Source organism: Moschus berezovskii, chromosome 25 (genome assembly GCF_049115385.1).
Source record: "Moschus berezovskii isolate FMDL1 chromosome 25, NW_MosBer_1.0, whole genome shotgun sequence".
Taxonomy (NCBI): domain Eukaryota; kingdom Metazoa; phylum Chordata; class Mammalia; order Artiodactyla; family Moschidae; genus Moschus; species Moschus berezovskii.
In genome coordinates, this window is record NC_142484.1 from 43404582 (window position 1) to 43424376 (window position 19795).

The 19795-nt window shown below is 41.4% G+C and overlaps 1 protein-coding gene across 1 annotated transcript in view; it reads left to right on the forward strand.

The window, feature by feature from the left end:
- The first annotated feature begins 10780 nt into the window (after positions 1-10780).
- The window catches only part of FOLH1 (folate hydrolase 1), a 71193-nt gene continuing 62178 nt past the window's right edge, over positions 10781-19795 (forward strand). Inside the window, exons 1-2 of the mRNA XM_055416180.2 lie at positions 10781-11008; positions 14006-14111. Of these exons, the coding sequence (XP_055272155.2) occupies positions 10891-11008; positions 14006-14111 (224 nt within the window). The 5' untranslated portion in view covers positions 10781-10890. The remainder of the gene's footprint in view (positions 11009-14005; positions 14112-19795) is intronic.

Sequence of the window (19795 nt, forward strand, 5' to 3'; positions counted from 1 at the left end):
TTGGTTTAAAAAATTAGAAGGTTTTTTTTTTTTTTTTCATAAAGTCCAGTGGACATTCTTGATTGCTGGTCATTCCTCCAGTGATTCAGAAATTGATGCTTTTTGTGTCTTGAGGCTATACCATTCCCTAAAGCCTCTGATATCTCTGCTAGATCTTGTGTACTCAACCACATAATTGAGGTGAATAGAAAGAGGATTATGTAGGAAGTATTAAGGGCTAGGCTTGGCAGTGGTATATAACACTTCCTTCTACATTTTATTAACTCTTACACATTAATATAGGCCTACTTGACTTCAAGGGAGAATGAGACTTGTGATCTAAGCTGTATGCCTAGGAAATAGGAAATATGTGTGGTGAACAATTTCTGCCAGGGCATGATGGTGCTGGGAGTTTAAAATCACCTCAAGGGATGCTACAGAAAGAAGAGAATCCAGAGCCAAAGGCAGAGGTTTCAGACAGCCTAACAGTTAAAGGGCTGATAAAGGAGGAGCTCGGAGAAGGAAATGACAACCCACTCCAGTACTCCTGCCTGGAAAATCCCATGGACGGAGGAGCCTGGTAGGCTGCAGTCCATGGGGTCACAAAGAGTCCTACACAACTAAGCGACTTCACTTTAACTTTTCACTTTCATGCACTGGAGAAGGAAATGGCAACCCACTCCAGTGTTCTTGCCTGGAGAATCCCAGGGACGGGGGAGACTGGTGGGCTGCCGTCTATGGGGTCACACAGAGTCAGACATGACTGAAGTGACTTAGCAGCACCAGCAGCAGCAAAGGAGGAGCTGGCAAAGGAAGCTGAGAAGGAATACCAGACAGTTTAAGAGAAGTGATGTCATCTAGTCCAGAAGAGAAAGTGTTCATTGGGGAACTAGCATTTCACACCTTACTAAACTCTCTGAGGATCTGTGTTGCAATATTTTAAAAATCTTTTTAAATGTCCTTAAGGGCAGGTTTTATGTATATATAAAAATCTATTCAGAATTTTACTTTAACTTTTATAATCATTCAGTTGATTAAAATTAGAAATTAAAAAAAAACTTGTTCTTTAACTTCTTTAATTTCTGCATATCTATCTTATTCAATTTATAAATCTAATAAATTTTAACAATAACTCTGGGATCTTTTATAATTTTAGTATTATGTTTACACAATTAATTAAATACTCTTAAACATTTAAACAGCATTTATACATGTAATGATTCTGTTAATTTTTAGGTAATTCAATCATCTAACAAATCTTATCTAGTACTTAAAATTAATTCTCATCAGTCTAAAATTTAAATTTATAATTATGGAGGGAGGGAAGAAGATGGTGGAGGAATAGAACGGGGAGACCACTTTCTACCCCACAAAGTCATCAAAAGAACATTTGAATGCTGAGTAAATTCCACAAAACAACTTCTGAATGTCAGCAGAGGACATCAGACACCCAGAAAAGCAGCCCATTGTCTTCAAAAGGAAAAAAAAAATAACAGATAAAAAGAGGGACAAAAGAGGTAGGGACAGAGCTCTGTCCCGGAAAGGGAGGCTTAAAAAAGAGAGAAGTTTCCAAACACCAAGAAACACTCTCACTGGCAAGTCTGTGGCGAGCCTTAGAACCTCAGAGGGCAACATAACTGGGAGAAAAAAGAAATAAATAATTAAAACCCACAGATTACGTGCCCAATGGTAACTCTCAGCAGAGAAGCAGTGCAGATGCCCACATCCGCCATCAGCAAGCAGAGTCTGGGCAGGGAGGCGCAGGCTGCATTGAGGACCGGGCCTGAATGCCACGAGGGCACTCTGAGTGAGCTAACTGGAGATAGCAAAGCAGACTGTGGGAGAGCTACCCCACGAAAAGGAGAAAAGCCCTAACCTAAGACTCCAACAGACCCATTCACAGAACAAAGGACTGAGCAGAGCTTGCCGGATGCGGATGGCCCATTTCCCACCGAGACAGGTAGGGGAGGGCAGCCAGAGCTGGAAGGGAACAACTGTGGCCCCAGAGAGGCAGCTGATACCAAACTGCAAGCAGTCTTCGTTGCTAACCAGGACTTCTTGGGTTTCTGGCCAGTCGACATCCACCTGAGAAGGTGCGCTGGTTGTACACCCAGAAAACCGAGTAGCAAGGACTAGGGAGGCGATAAGTTGCAGCGACCGCACTTGCCAAACACCTGGTCACCTGAGCTGCTCAGACCGGGGAAGGGCACAAATGCAGGCCCAACCAAGTCTGCGCCTTTGTGGAGTACTCGAGTACCCGGAACTGAGCGGCTTAGACCTGGGATGTGCATGCAACCCAGCGCCAGCCTCAGACAGTTCCTGGCAGAGCAACCTACAGCCTGTGCAGTGTAGACTGGGACAGCACACACGCCGTAAGCAGGGGCAAACCCAGTGTGGCCGAGACACTGCGAGCACTCCCCACAGACGCCAGTGATCTTTGTCTGCAGTGTTCCTCCCTTCCCACAGCACGAATGGACAAGTGAAACTTTAAAAGTGCCCACCACCGCCCCCTAGTGTCAGGGCGGAAATTAGACACTGAAGAGACCAGCAAACAGAAGAAGCTAAAACAGAGGGAACCACCTTGGAAGTGACAGATGGAGAAGTCTTGAGGCTACTGCAAAAATAAGACTGAAAACCAGAGGCAGGAGGCGTAAGTCCAAATCCTGAGAACACCAGAGAACTCCTGACTCCAGGGAACATTAATCAATAGGAGCTCATCAAACGCCTCCATACCTACACTGAAACCAAGTTCCACCCAAGGGTCAACAAGTTCCAGAGCAAGACATACCATGCAAATTCTCCAGCAACACAAGAAAATAGCCCTGAGCTTCAATATACAGGCTGCCCAAAGTGACTCCAAACCCATTGACATCTCATAACTCATTACTGGACACTTCATTGCACTCCAGAGAGAAGAAATCCAGCTCCAACCACCAGAACACTGACACAAGCTTCCTAACCAGGGAACCTTGACAAGCAACCCATCCAACCTTATCCAGAGCGAGGAAACTCCACAATAAAGAGAACTCCACAAACTGCCAGAAGATGGAAAGGCCACCCCAAATACAGCAATATAAGCAAGATGAAGAGGCAGCTCAATCCTGGGTGTTCATTGGAAGGACTGATGCTAAAGTTGAAACTCCAATACTTTGGCCACCTGATGTGACGAGTTGACTCACTGGAAAAGACTCTGATGCTGGGAGGGATTGGGGGCAGGAGGAGAAGGGGATGACAGAGAATGAGATGGCTGGATGGCATCACCGACTCGATGGACATGAGTTTGAGTGAACTCTGGGAGTTGGTGATGGACAGGGAGGCCTGGCATGCTGTGATTCACAGGGTCGCAAAGAGTCGGACATGACTGAGCGACTGAACTGAACTGAAGAAGCAGAGAAATACCCAGCAAATCAAGGAAAAGGATAAATGCCCACCAACCCAAACAAAAGAGGAAGAGATAGGGAACCTACCTGATAAGGAATTCGGAATAATTATAGTGAAAATGATCCAAAATCTTGAAAACAAATTGGAGTTACAGATAAATAACCTGGAGACAAAGATCGAGAAGATGCAAGAAAGGTTTAAAAAGGATGTAGAAGAAATAAAAAAGAGTCAATATACAATGAATAATGCAATGGATGAGATCAAAAACACTCTGGAGGAAACCAACAGTAGAATAATGAAGGCAGAAGATAGAATAAGTGAGTTAGAAGATAGAATGGTAGAAATCAATGAAACAGAGAGGAAAAAAGAAAAACGAATTAAAAGAAATGAGGATAATCTCAGAGACCTCTGGGAATCATAGGAGACATCTGAATCATAGGAGTCCCAGAAGAAGAAGACAAAAAGAAAGACCATGAGAAAATACTTGAGGAGATAATAGTTGAAAAATTCCCTAAATTAGGAAGGAAATAATCACCCAAGTCCAAGAATCCGAGAGTCCCAAACAGGATAAACCCAAGGCAAAACACCCCAAGACAAATATTAATCAAATTAACAAAGATCAAACACAAAGAACAAATATTAAAAGCAGCAAGGGAAAAGCAACAAATAACACACAAGGGGATCCCCATAAGGATAACAGCAGATCTTTCAATAGAAACTCTTCAGGCCAGGAGGGAATGGCAGGGGATACTTAAAGTGTTGAAAGAAAATAACCTACAGCCCAGATTACTGTACCCAGCAAGGATCTCATTCAAATATGAAGGAGAAATCAAAAGCTTTACAGACAAGCAAAAGCTGAGAGAATTCAGCATCACCAAACCAGCTCTCCAACAAATGCTAAAGGACCTACTCTAGACAGGAAACACAGAAAGAGTGTATAAATTCGAACCCAAAACAAGAAAGTAAATGGCAACGGGATCATTTCAATTTCAATTCAGTTGCTCAGTCGTGTCCAACTCATTGCGACCATATGAATCACAGCACGCCAGGCCTCTCTGTCCATCATCAACTCCCAGAGTTCACTCAAACTCATGTCCATCGAGTCGGTGATGCCATCCAGCCATCTCATTCTCTGTCATCCCCTTTTCCTCCTGCCCCCAATCCCTCCCAGCATCAGAGTCTTTTCCAGTGAGTCAACTCGTCGCATGAGGTGGCCAAAGTATTGGAGTTTCAGCTTTAGCATCAGTCCTACCAATGAACACCCAGGACTGATCTCCTTTAGAATGGACTGGTTGGATCTCCTTGCAGTCCAAGGGACTCTCAAAAGTCTTCTCCAACACCACAGTTCAAAAGAATCAGTTCTTCGGAGATCAGCTTTCTTCACCGTCCAACTCTCACATTCATACATGACCACGGGAAAAACCATAGCCTTGACTAGACGGACATTTGTGGGCAAAGTAATGTCTCTGCTTTTTAATATGCTATCTAGGTTGGTCATAATATAAAAAACTATAAAACACTGGTGAAAGAAATCAGAGAGGAAACTAATAGATGGAGAAATATATCATATTCATGGATTGGAAGAATAAATATTGTGAAAATGAATATATCATCCAAAGTAATTTATATGCTCAATGCAATATCTATCAAACTACCAATGGTATTTTTACAGAGCTAGAACAAATAATTTCACAATTTGTATGGAAATACATAAAACCTTGAATAGCCAAAGCAATCTTGAGAAAGAAGAATGTAATTGGGGGAATCAACCTGCCAGACTTCAGGCTCTACTACAAAGCCACAGTCATCAAGACAATATGATACTGTCATAAAGACAGAAATATAGATCAATGGAAAAAAATAGAAAGCCCAGAGATAAATCCATGCGCTTATGGACACCTTATCTTTGACAAAGGAGGCTAGAATATTCAATGGAGAAAAGACAATCTCTTTAACAAGTGGTGCTGGGAAAACTGGTCAACCACTTGTAAAACAATGAAACTCGAACACTCCCTAACACCTTGCACAAAAATAAACTGAAAATGGATTAAAGATCTAAATGTAAGACCAGAAACTATAAAACTCCTAGAGGAGAACATAGGCAAAACACTCTCTGACATAAATCACAGCAGGATCCTCCATGACCCACCTCCCAGAATATTGGAAATAAGAGCAAAAATAAACAAATGGGACCTAATTAAAATCAAAAGTTTCTGCACAGCAAAGGAAACTATAAGCAATGTGAAGAGACAGTTTTCAGAATGGGAGAAAATAATAGCAAATGAAGCAACTGACAAAGAATTAATCTCAAAAATATACAAGCGACTCCTGCAGCTCAATTCCAGAAAAATAAACGACCCAATCAAAAAATGGGCCAAAGAACTAAACAGACATTTCTCCAAAGAAGACATACAGATGGCTAACAAACACATGGAAAGATGCTCAACATCCCTCATAATCAGAGAAATGCAAATCAAAACCACAATGAGATAGCATTTCACACCAGTCAGAATGGCTGCTATCCAAAAGTCTACATGCAATAAATGCTGGAGAGGGTGTGGAGAAAAGGGAACGCTCTTACACTGTTGGTGGGAATGCAAACTAGTACAGCCACTATGGAGAACAGTGTGGAGATTCCTCAGAAAACTGGAAATAGAACTGCCATATGACCCAGCAATCGCACTCCTGGGCATACACACCGAGGAAACCAGAATTGAAAGAGACACATGTACTCCAATGTTCATCGCAGCACTGTTTATAACTGCCAGAACATGGAAGCAACCTAGATGTCCATCTGCAGATGAATGGATAAGAAAACTGTGGTATATATACACAATGGAGTATTACTCAGCCATTAAAAAGAATACATTTGAATCAGTTCTAATGAGGTGGATGAAACTGGAGCCTATTATACATAGTGAAGTAAGCCAGAAAGAAAAACACCAATACAGTATACTAACACATATATATGGTATTTAGAAAGATGATAATGATAACCCTGTATATGAGCCAGTAAAAGAGAGACATATGTATAGAACAATCTTTTGGACTCTGTGGGAGAGGGCGAGGGTGGGATGATTTGGGAGAATGGCATTGAAACATGTATATTATCATATGTGAAACGAATTGCCAGTCCAGGTTCGATGCATGATACAGGATGCTCGTAGCTGGTGCACTGCGATGAACCAGAGGGATGGGATGGGGAGGGAGGGGGAGGGGGGTTCAAGATGGGGAACACATATGCACCCGTGGCAGATTCATGTCAATGTATGGCAAAACCAATGCAATAATGTAAAGTAATTAGCCTCCAATTAAAATTAATTAATTAAAAAAATTAAAAAAAAGACAAAAAATTAAAAAATTGTAATTTTGGAGAATATTACATATTTTACATATGTAATATGTAAAATTTTACATATTTTAGAAAAGCTGCATATAAAGATAGTAGGTAACTGAGTTATTCAATTATATAGCTTATATTAGAATCAAGTCTAATTTAATAGACCAAATTCTCTTAAATATCTCAAAGCATGGTTTTGAAGTACTAAATAGTTACTGGAATAATACATAATCTGATTGCCTAAACGTTTCTATGTTTAAATATAAATATTCTAGAGTTTAAAATCTACTTTCTCACAAATGAAACATTGGTGCCATTTCAAAGATTCTTCAAGGATACGCTCTTCCGTGTTTGGCGTATTTACCTGAAATACTGACCAGAGACACTGTGCTTATAAAGCTCTATGTATAGTCACTATATCAACTCACTTAACAGTCTTGTAGATCTAATAACCAACAGAGATTACATACTTGGGTTTAGATTTTACTTAATTTTTCTTCTCACAAGACTTCGCAACCTGTTTTTACCAAAGTTCCAGGAGTAAGAAATCCCAAATGAAGCAAAGAAAAATCTTATTAGTTTGGTGTTTCTGTGACCCAGGCCAGTTATTGGCAGTTTGTGATAATTTTAAGAAATGTTTTTCAGATTGAATAAAATACCTTTATGAGCATATATTAGTAAAGGACAAAAAGGCTTTTTCTCATTACTGAATTAAATACTTGTGTTTTGCACCATACTGTTTATTGTTTAATAGAGTTTTGTAACTAGGTGATAACTACTCATCATCTAGTAGTTGCTATATAGTTCATTCATTTAAAAGCTTTTATCGTGTAAGTATTATGTGACAAAGCCTTCCCAAGTGGCGCTAGTAGTAAAGAACCTGGCTGCCAGTGAAGGAGACATAAAGAGACCCAGGTTCAATCACTGGGTCAGGAAGATCCCCTGGAGGAGGTCAAGGCAACCCACTCTGGTATTCTTATCTGGAGAATCCCATGGACAGAGGAGCCTGGTGGGTTAAAGTCGATAGGACATAGGGTTGCAGAGATGGAAATGACTGAAGTGATTTAGCATGCATGCATTATGTGAGAAGCACTCTGCCAGGACTAGCAGGCAGAGTTTTCAGTCTAGAGATGCTGTAAGAGTTGGTGACTAGTACAGATGCAAATACTACGCGTGCATGTACAAACAACATACTTGCATGTGCTGTGCTTCCTTCATTTAATATTTCTATTCTAAATATATTACTTCATGCACTGGGAGATGAAGAGGATGGTCAGGTCACATTTTAGCTTATCTTGTCCACCTACCTACAAAGTAATGCCACACAATTTTTGTGTGTATGGATGGGCATATGACACTATGAAATATTTCAAGGTATTCTTCAGACAAACACTAATGAGGTTAATATGAATCATTAGGTATAAATGTGAGCCCATAATGTTTTCTGAACAGCAGCTATTGCTATTCTTTTTGCCTCGTAATCTCTGCTTTCTTGTATTATTATTTTTCTTTCTTTTTAGGCCCTATCTTCCCCCTTTGAATAAAGTTCTTCAGTAATAGAAATCATCTCTTATATCTCGTAATTGCTTCAACTCTTAGTATAATGTCATCCAATCATTCAAAAGGATGTTTCTATATATGAAGCATTGTGATAACTCTGGAAAATCGATGGGAACATGATATTGTTCCTGGTACCAAGTAGCTTAAAATCTGAAAGGGATAAGAGAGTAAAATGTGCAACAAAAGGCTAATACATAAAATTAAGGAAAACTAGAGATCAGCGTGTTAGTAGCAAACGTCTATGAATATCAAGAATGCAACATAAGTGTTTTTAAGCAGGCGCTTTAAAGAGAGAATATACAAATAAAAGTGGAAATAAGATATCGAAATAGAGGAGTACATTTGCAATTTTGAACACTTTCAAATAAAGCATTGTTAAAAATTTTTATATTTGTTTTTCCTTGGGAATTTGTGAATCATAATAAATGTGTGGAGGAAGTAAGTGATTCAGGGTTGGGGAGAGTATTGTATGAAATCAGTGCTTTTGAAAACTCAAATAGGCACTTAGCGAAGTGTAGAGATGACAGAGTCTTCATTTGTCATTAGATCATGGCATCTGGTCCCATCACTTTATGGCAAATAGATGGGGAGACAGGGGAAACAGTGTCAGACTTTATTTTGGGGGGGCTCCAAAATCACTGCAGATGGTGATTGCAGCCATGAAATTAAAAGACGCTTACTCCTTGGAAGGAAAGTTATGACCAACCTAGATAGCATATTAAAAGCCAGAGACATTACTTTGTCAATCAAGGTCCGTCTAGTCAAGACTATGGTTTTTCCCGTGGTCATGTATGGATGTGAGAGTCGGACGGTGAAGAAAGCTGATCACCAAAGAATTGATGCTTTTGAACTGTGGTGCTGGAGAAGACTCTTGAGAGTCCCTTGGACTGCAAGGAGATCCAACCAGTCCATTCTGGAGGAGACCAGTCCTGGGTGTTCATTGGAAGGACTGATGCTAAAGCTGAAACTCCAATACTTTGGCCACCTCCTGCGAAGAGTTGACTCACTGGAAAAAACTCTGATGCTGGGAGGGATTGGGGGCAGGAGGAGACGGGGACGACAGAGAATGAGATGACTGGATGGCATCATGGACATGATGGCATCATGGACATGAGTTTGAGTGAACTCTGGGAGTTGGTGATGGACAGGGAGGCCTGGCGTGCTGTGATTCATGGGGTCGCAAAGAGTCGGACATGAATGAGCGACTGAACTGAACTGAACCCTAACCTGTCCTAGGTCATCTGGTAGTTAACTTGGTTCACTGTTGACATTTTAATTCTCCCATATGTCTTCACTTAGTTCAGAAATTCTTCATATAATGTACCTGAGATTCTCTACCATATAGCCCTGTCTCTCCTCACTCTCTCCCTGTCCTCTGCCTTTCCCAAAGGAACCTATCTGCCTTTCCTTGACTACCCCTCCAGCAGCTTCCAGGGCCCAAAGTTTCATGTTATCTTCAGCAGGTTCAAGCTCTGCTATTTCCTGGATTTGTTAAATACAATGTTCCCATTAAGTGCTCCTAGCTAAAGGCCATGCATGCAGTTTCCCTTACATATTTTAAGAACATCATTGATTTTATAAAGCCTGTGGTTACTGTCATCCTTTAGATACCATTGTTATAATTTTTTAAGAATTTATAACAAGGGTAGAATTATGTGCTATTGACTCCTCGGGTTAATTCGACAAAGACTGATTTCACGCCCACAGTGTAATAGAGTGCCAAGTGCATATGAAACGAGATAAAGTTTCTGCCTTCCGCAAATTCCAGTATCATTTCTTGAAAAATGGTTGTGTAATGTAAAGGCAGGAATAATTTCCTAATAGTTTATTAATATCAGTGATCTTCATTAGGAAAAACTGCACAGTGGTAATTCACATTGACATCGAAATTCACTCTTTGAATCCAAATCAGTGCCAAAATAGGGCACCACCGTTTTCTACTCGATTTTCCTCATTACAGGGCTGTATAGTATTTAATGGGGCTTCCCTGATGGCTCAGTTGGTAAAGAATCCTCCTGCAATTCAGGAGACTCTGGTTCCATCTCTGGGTTGGGAAGATCCCCTGGAGAAGGGACCGGCTTCCCACTCCAGTATTCTGGCCTGGAGAATCCCATGGAGTATACAGTTCACGGGGTCGCAAAGAGTTGAATGGGATCTCAGGTTCAAGAAAAAGTTATTGAGAAATAATTTAGTCTACCAACTAGCCTGGAATATGTATTTTCCTAGACAGAAAATAATAGATGACCCTTTCATTGAATTCCGCGGGAAGCAGTTTTCTTTCTGTCCATAGGACTGTGGCCTGGGAGTGCAGAAAGGAGAAGCGTTTGTCCTCCGCTTCCTCCTTCCCTTTGTTCATCCTTTTCCCTTCATCTTAAAATAAGGCCTAGAAATCTTCAAGCTAAACCTTTTTTTTTAAGCACTTCGCGGAGTCGGGGTTTGCTCCGGGTCGGCTCCGCCTCTCGCTCGCCCGGATTGGTTGAGAGTCGAGCGGGCCGAGTCTCGGGGCGGAGTCCGCGGAGCCGGGCGGGGAGCGCAGTCCCGGCGGCCAGGCTGATCCGCGCAGCGCTGGGGAAAGGGACCCTTTCCCCGCCTCCCACGAGGCTGCAGCGGGGCCGCCGCCGCGCGCCGAGATGTGGAACCCGCTTCACGAAACCGACTCGGCCTCGGTGGCCTGGCCCCGTCCGCGTCGGCTGTGCGCGGGGGCCCTGGTGCTGGGCGCCGGCCTCTTCGTCCTCGGCTTCCTCTTCGGTACGAGGGGGAGGACGGGGGTCCGCGCCACGCTCGGCCCCCAGCCCGTCCGGCAGCCCCGCGACCCGTGGGGCTCCGGAGCCCCCTGCCCAGGGGGGTCCTGCTGCTGGGCTCCGGGACGGGGGTCGGGCTGAGGGGCGTGCGGACCAGCTACCGCGAGTTAGGTGGGACTTAGTTGCCGGGGACGGTGCACATTTGCGTTCTGGACCGGCTGCTTGTAGGACAGGCACCCAGGGTCAGGAGGAGAGTGTAGAAACCCTGAAACTGAACTTGAGAAAGTTCCACCGGCTGCAGGCCTGCGAGAAATTGGCAACTTTCCGCGGGATCTCGGGGCATTTGCTAGATCGTCCAAGGAGCTTTGTAAGAAACGACTCTTACCTCTTTGGGGTCTTTATCTAGTCTTATGCCTGAGACTGCTTCATGTGTGCGGTGGGGGGAGCGCTAGGCATTGCTTCTCGGGAGCCCCTTTCTCTCTTTTTGGAATTGAGCGACTGAACTGAATACAGGAACAGTTAGTAACTGGCTGACCTTATTGTCAGTGCTCTGAACAGAACTTTAACAGCAGTGCTTTCAAGTTTTCCCCTGTGTACTAATTTGCAGACTTAACCCAACTCTCCAAGGTAATCAGGGAGCAACGCGATTTTTCTTAAAGACTCTGCAACTTCTTCCTGACCTTGAGCAAGTGAGGGAATCTCTTAGCCGCAGTTTGTCAGTCTTTGTAAGAATAATAGGCTGTAACTTACTGGGAATAGTAGATTGGCATTTTATTCTTTCCTGGTGAGATGCCTCTAATTGGACTTTAATGCGTAAGGTATCGCCAGGTAGTTTACCCCTACTATGAATTCTGGGCTCCCTTTCTGGGATTTAGAAGACCAGGGCATAAACTTGCTAGGAATAGTAGTTTAGTCGCTAAGTCGTGTCGGACTCTTGCAACCCCATGGACAGAGGAGCCTGCCATGGGATTCTCCAGCATAGAATACTAGAGTGGGCTGCCATTTCCTTCTCCAATAAGCCTGCTGCTGCTGCTGCTAAGTCACTTCAATCGTGTCCGACTCTGTGTGACCCCATAGATGGAAGCCCACCAGGCTCCCCCGTCCCTGGGATTCTCCAGGCAAGAACACTGGAGTGGGTTGCCACTTCCTTCTCCAATGCATGAAAGTGAAAAGTGAAAGTGAAGTCGCTCAGTCGTGTCCAACTCTTAGCGACCCCATGGACTGCAGCCTACCAGGCTCCTCCATCCATGGGATTTTCTAGGCAAGAGTACTGGAGTGGCTTGCCATTGCCTTCTCCGAATAAGCCTGCTAGGTTGGCTCAAACTCAGTCTCTTTTTGCTTGCTTTGTGCCCTTTGAACCACTTTCTGCTCATAACTAGTGTGGATATCAGGGTTGCTGTGGGGCTTAGGTGAGATAAGTGTGCTCATTAAGGACACCCGCCAACTTGAGTTTCAGTTGTCTCAACTGAAAATGTGGGGAATTCACTTGGCAAGGTTAGCACAAAGATTAGGATCTTATGTGTCTTTTTTTCTTTTTTCTTTTTGGCCACGCTGGGTCTTGCTGTGCTCGAGCTTTCTAGTTGCCAGGAGTGGGGGCCACACTGCTCAACAGTTGGACCTCTTGGCCTCCAGGCTCAACAGTTGTGGCACTGAGGCTTAGTTGCCCCTGGCGTGTACAATCTTCCCGAACCAGGGATCCAGCTTTTGTCCCGTGTGTTGGCAAGTGGATTTGCATCCACTGTACCACTAGGGAAGACTTCTCTGTCTTTTAGAAGCATTTTGTGCTTCTTAGTGTTGTCCTTGGGCTTCCCAGGTGGCTCAGTGGGTACAGAATCAACCTGCAGTGCAGGAGACTCGGGTTAAATCCCTGGGTTGGGAAGATCCCCTGGAGGAGGGCATGTCAGCCCACTCCAGTGTTCTTGCCTGGAGAACCCCGTGGACAGAGGAGACTGGCAGGCTACAGTCCATGGGGTTGTAAACAGTCAAACACGACTGAAGTCACGAAGTGTGTACCCCGTGTTGCCCTCGGCCCCATACAGTGGCTTACATAGAGTGCGTTCTTTATTAATGTTAATTTTTCCCTAGGATTCTCTGCTCCTTCCCTCCCACAGGCCTCCATCCTCTTTATCCAATTCATTTTTCAGATCTCGATTCAAGCATTTCATCCCCCGTGTGCCCTGTTCTTAAAGTCGTTTCCAAGTCCCTTTTTTTTTTTAACATACTGGTGGAACTGTATTTCCATTTGCTGCCAACAATGTGATTAATAATTGGAAAGCTCTATGAAAGCTAGCTGGGTGGTTTTGGTAACCGTTTTATGCACAAACCGTATCATTTAGCTGAAGATCTGTCAGGAAGCCAACTACAAGGGCTCATGGTCCTGGGCTAACTGCCTGCCCCTTGCCTCTAGCCTCTGTCTTGCAGAGATGTTGGGTGTCTTGCAGTTTCATTGTAGTTCTCTGAAGTTGTACTTCTCAAGCCTGCCTTCCACTAGAAGCACAAAATATTTTATCACACTTTGTTTTAGTTTCAGAACCAGAACAAATTACAAGACTGAATTGCCTTCAACTCTTTGAAATGATTTATATACGTGAAATATGTTCATAATTAATTCATTAAACATCTACTAAATGTTTCTTCTGGGTCAGCAGAGGAGTAGTCACTGGGAATAGAAGCTTGAAGGAGAAAGAAGTTGGATCTCCTTTCTGCTTTCCTTTTCCCCATCAGTTGAAGAATATTTAATTTTAGTGCTAATATCATAAAGCATTTCTTAGAATAACAGCAATACAAAATGAAATTGGGTTAAAAATATATTGTGACTGATTTGTAATTGTCTGCATGATTTTTTTTCCGATGGAGGTAGGCAAGAGAAAACTTCAGAAAATCTCAGTTAATGCCAAAGGTCATGGACAATTTGTGTTTTACATATGATAAATAAAATAATAAGGAAAAATAGGCTCTGTCTGTAAGCTCATACCCCATTCCTATATTTGTTTGTCTTTTGCAGGATGGTTTATAAAGTCCTCCAGTGAAGCTACTAACATTTCACAGCGTAATGTAAAGAAAGCGTTTTTGGATGAGTTGAAAGCAGAGAACATCAAGACCTTCTTGTAGTAAGCAGATACTTCAAAGTTTATATCAAGTTGGAAAATTTTGTTATTCTGTTTAGAAGGTTGATCCACTCTTTCATAAACAGAAACTGACTTTAAAAAAAGTCTTATTATTGAAGATCTTGTATCACATTTCATCTCAAAAGGATTGTACCCGCAGCTGAACTTTATCGTGATAGATGTTTTAAAGCAGGTGTCAGCATACTTTTCCTGTAAAAAGCCAGCTTTTGTAGACTGGCTGATCTCTGTCACGACTACTCAACTCTGCTATTGTAGCGCCAAAGAAGTGATAGGAAATACATGTTGGAATAAGGATCAGTTTTGATAAAACTTTATATTATCAAAATAAAATTTGAACTTTGTATAAATATGTCACAAAATATTATTCCTCTTGCTTTTTGTCACCTATCTAAAACATGATAGCCATTTTTAGCTTGTGGGCTGTACAAAAAAAAAGGAAGTGAGCTGGATTTGGTCAGTGAAACATAGTTTGCTGACTCCTATTTTAGAGGAAGATAATGTATTTAAGTCAAAAGAATAAATTTGGACTTTGAAGTTGGACACTGACAAGTTTAAATTCCATCTTTGCCTGTTGATATTAACATAGCTTTGAGTGAATATGTAAACTTCCTGAGCTGTCATTTTCACATCTATAAAATGGGAATAGTGATACTTTGTTATGATGAGCATGGAATTAGAGAGCGTATGTGTGACCTAGTGTAAAAACCTGCTGCCTATTTCCTGAAATAGCTATCCCTGGTATAGAGAAAAAGAGTAAATGAATAAATTTAAAAGGTATTTGCAAGGCAACTAAAAATAAAACAGTTTTATTGAATAATTGATTGGAATACTTAGACTCTCTCAAAGCAAAATACTTGAAGTCCTGATAATGATTAAAGTTATATTATAATTTTATATAAAAACAGGCAAGTGAACAGATAGATAGATAAGCAATGCAGCAGACCCGGGTTCGATCCCTGTGTTGGGAAGAATCCCCTGGAGAAGGGAATGACCACATTTTCCAGTATCTTGCCTAGAGAATTTATGGACAGAAGAGTCTGGTGGGCTACAGTCCATGGGATCTCAAAAAGTTGGGCATAACAAGGCAACTAACACCAGAGAGAACATACACATAGTCTTTAGAATTAAAACTATGAATAAAATGTGCTAGGGCATCTGTCAAGTCTTCATAAGGGCCATTTCTGGTGAGAGATACGGAATTTAAAATTTTTTTTGTGGAAATTTTTCTGCTTCTTGTATGTCTTTTACTGTAGTTATGTATAATAGATGTAATGAAAGTGGAAGTCTGGCTAGACATAATCTTCACTCCTAGACAGGTGCTACCTCTGCTTCCTTTTTCCTTTTCTGACCTGTGACATGTTGTCATTCAGTCGCCAAGTCATGTTCTGACTCTTTGGGACCCCATAGTCAGCAGCACGCCAGGCTTCCTTGTCTTTCACTATCTCCCGGAGTTTGCTCAGACTTATGTCCATTGAGTCGATGATACCATCCAACCATCTCATCCTCTGTGACATGGAGTGACCAGCAAAGGAGAAAAATGAATACCTTCCTCTCTCACTTTCTGGGCCCTCAGCTTTTTGCTTATTCTCCATGGCCTTGACCAAGATCTGTTTATGCTGCCAAAATCTTGGCTCTCTGTGTACCGATGACGAATAGGATATGGAGACAGTAATGGAGGAGGAAAGAGTGACTTTATCTCTTTGGCAGGCAGAGGGGGAGTACCTCAAGAACTGTGCTCCTCTCCCTGGAGAATAGGATAGTGTATAGTGTTAGTTGCTTAGTTGTGTCCGACTCTGTGACCCCATGGACTATGACCTGCTAGGATCCTCTGTCCATGGGCATTCTCCAGGCAAGAATACCAGAGTGGGTAACCATTTCCTCCTCCAGGGGATCTTCCCGACCCAGGAATCGAACCTAGGTCTCCTGCCTGGTAGGCAGACTCTTTACCATCTTAGCTACCAGAAAAGCCCTGGAGAATGGAAGAGGTTAAATAGTCAGATAGGGTTATGTGACAAGGATCAAGGTATTGGCATTCTTCTGCAAAGTGACAAGGTTAGGATGTGTGCAGAGTCTCAGGTGGTTGGGTCTCCTAAACTTGATGAGTTTTTCTGCTTCCTTTAATCTCACCACGTCTCAGGTGGTTTCCTGGCTGTTCCTTTCTTGATTAGCAGCTGTTTGAGTCTAACCTTTGGAACTCAGGGAAGGTCATGAAGGTAGAGTCTTGCCTACAGAAGTGGGGGACATAAAGGCCTCCATGCCTGAAACCCCACAGGGCCCTGCTTGGCATCATTTAGAACTCAAGAATTTTCACAATTAACACAAAAGGAGATGAACAGAATCCCCACTCACCCCTCCAAGGGCCACAGAATCTCCAGAAGCCTCCTGAACTCCCTATAATTCCAGTTTGCCATTTGTCCATTGGAGCTGTTCAGTCTTTTTATACCCTTAGGTCAGGGTCATTAAAGGCTCAGATCTGTCTTCTCCCCTTTTCTAACCCTTTGCTTTACTGCTAAAGATTCTCTACTGTTTCGAAGTTGTGTGACTCTGACTGGGAGGATTTCTGTCTCCCTTACTGTGCAAGGTTGCCCTGTGTTTTGCTTGTAACACTTGGTTAAAGTCTCAGATTTGTTCACTATTTTGCATTCTTCCTCCAGGTGTGCTGAAAGACATGATTATTTTAGAGGAATGTTTTAGAATTTCATTGATCTGCATTTGAATACCAGTTCTACCTTTCACTGGTTGTCTTTAAGTCACCTAATGTCGCTAAGCATTGCTCATTCATAAACCAAATGTAGTGTATTAAAACATACATCAATAGGTCCCTTTATTAATTGAGATGACATAATGATACTTAGGACATATTGAAAGTTTTCCAGCCAGACAGAGATGTATGTGCCTATTTTCTTAAATGCACGATGTTGGCTATTTTGGATAGTTAGTAAATTATTCAAATAAATTAAAAAATAACTTGATATTCTAGTAGATCAAGAAATTGTGACACACTTCTCAATTGATTAAAACAAAAAAATAGGAACTTCTGTTTATTACGAGTTGTCTCATTGAGCCTCAGATCTTTGTGTATTAGTGAGGTAGCAATTTTCTCCTTCTGTATGAATGAGAGGGCTTCTCTGATGGCTCAGAGGGCCAAGAATCCTGTCGTCTGCAATGCAGGAGACACTGGAGCCTTGGGTTCCATCCCTGGGTTTCAAAGTTCCCCTAGAGGAAGAAATGGCAACTGATTCCAGTATTCTTGCCTAGAGAATCCCATGCACAGAGGAGCCTGGTGGGCTATAGTCCATGGGGGTCTTAAAGAGTCAGACATGACTGAGCCACTAAGCACGCACAATGAATGAGAAATTTAAGACATGGCCAGGATCATACAACAAGACGGTGGCAAAACCTGTAGCACACTGATTTTGTGCCAATTGATTTTATTTATCCTTGGAAACAAATCTTTTTTCCTACTCATCATTTTTAGGATCAGCTTTTCTCCAAATGAATGGATTCTAAGGCTGATCATAGCATGCTTGTTGTATGTCAATTGATAACAACAAAACTTTTACCAGGAATTTCACTTATCATGTTACCTGATGAAACTTGGGTCTACTAGCCTGCTGGGCAGCAAAGTCAATCTACTGACACCGGGTTGAGGTGAAGGAGTACAGTGTTTATTATAGGGTGCCAAATAGAGAGAACAGACACCTCATACTCAAGTGACGGCTTTCAAAAGGAGGGTTTTTAAAGACAACATTTGAGATGCTGGTTGCAGCTCATGGACTTTCTTCTGATTGGTTGGTGATGAGGTAACCAAATGATGTTTCAGAAATCTGAATCATCAACTTTGTGGTTCTAAGTAGTCTCAGGTCTATGTCCTAGTGGTCAGTACGTAGTCACCATCCTCCACCTATGTGGGGGTCTCAGTTTCTGCAGAACAGCTCAAAGATATGCATCAAATTGTTATATTGTTTAAACTGTCATTACTTTTCTTGCTTTACTGTTTTTCCTTTGTTTCTGTATTTGCTCACTTCCATAATAGTAATTGCTTGTGTCTGCTCTTTGGAACTCAGGGAAGGTCTAGGAGATTAAAGCCTTTTATTACAAAAAATAAACAGGGGACACTATGGGGCTTTCGTATCCGGGAGGGCCTTTGGAGGTACTGCTTGGTTTCAGTCCCCCTTTTCCTTTGACACTCCTTAATCCTGACAGGAATAGAGACCGAATGGGAAAAAGGAACAAGGCTTTTTGGATAGAGAGGTTCATCATGAACTTAGCAGGGGAACTTAGTTTTAGGGGAGTCATTTCGATAATAAAGTCTAATAATGATCTCGTGTGTGTGTGTGTGTGTGTGTGTGTGTTTGTGTGGGCAGGGTCAAGCCTCCCGTAACAATTCTTTCATGTAAGAACAGAGTTATAGCTATGACTTCAGGAAATTTGCATACTTTGCATCTATTTTAGTTAGTTATGTTACAGTTTGGATTTGTGTAATAGGGAATAAAATAGCAACATGTTGGCTGTTGTTTTCTTTCCAGGTCGATGAGGGATGAGGAAATGCATAGATGCCTCAGCTGTCTCTTAAAATTGTGTTCTTTTCATTACTTTATTTGCAAATACACACTAGAAATCCTATGTGAGGTTTTAAACATTAAATATTTATTGAATGAGCATTGTAATACTGTTTTTGTAAATAACAATTTAAATGACTTTAATTGTAAAATTAATCCCAGGACTCCCCTTCCTCCCTTATTTTTTTTAAGATACACACGTTGATTCAACACTTGAAATTAGGATGACTATAGCTATGTTGGTTATTCGTTTTTTTTGTTTTTTTAAAATCACTGTAAGAATGGAATTAGGTTGAATTTAGAAAAACCTACATAATTAGAATGAGAAATTCATGAAGCTCAAGACATTTATAAGATAGAAATGAATAAATGTCGTTTCACGACACATTATGCTTTGCATATGGGATTTTTTTTCTTGAAACGATTTAAATTGAAAATAACAGTGAACTGAATCTTCAAGTAAACAACAAATTTCCAAGACAGAGAACTTTAAAACAAAAGCCCCAGTATCTGCACATATTAAACGAGAAATTAGTCTATTCTTGAAAATATTTGTGGTAGCTAAAATTTTAGCCACATAGTTTGTTATTTGTTAAAGATATTCTTGGTCAGACTAATTCTCATTGTTGATTTTTAGTATTATACTTAGAATGCATGGTGAATGGAATACAAAAGATTCAGAATGAGCTTGTGTAAATATGTCCAAATTACTTCTTAAAGAAGACAGTTTAAAATGATTGCTAATCAAAAGGTTTCTCACTTGGCTATAATGTTCATTTATTTTAAAATAAATGTGATTATCAGTAGTTCTTGGAATGTCACAGCTTGATCTTTGGCTGAAAATATTTTTATTTTCCAATTATATTTTACAAGGTGAAATAAATAGATAATTCCATGAAAGTTCAAATATGCCTGAGTCTTAAGGAAAGAATAGAACACTTTCCTCATCTACAGGCGTACACATACCAGTTCTCTATGAAGATCAGTTTTTCTGATTTTTCTCTTGAATGAGTACAAATTAGAGCATGAAGATTTAAAAACACACTTTAAAATCTATTTGACATGATAATGGTACCACTTTGCATTTTTAAGGTGTAGCATTTC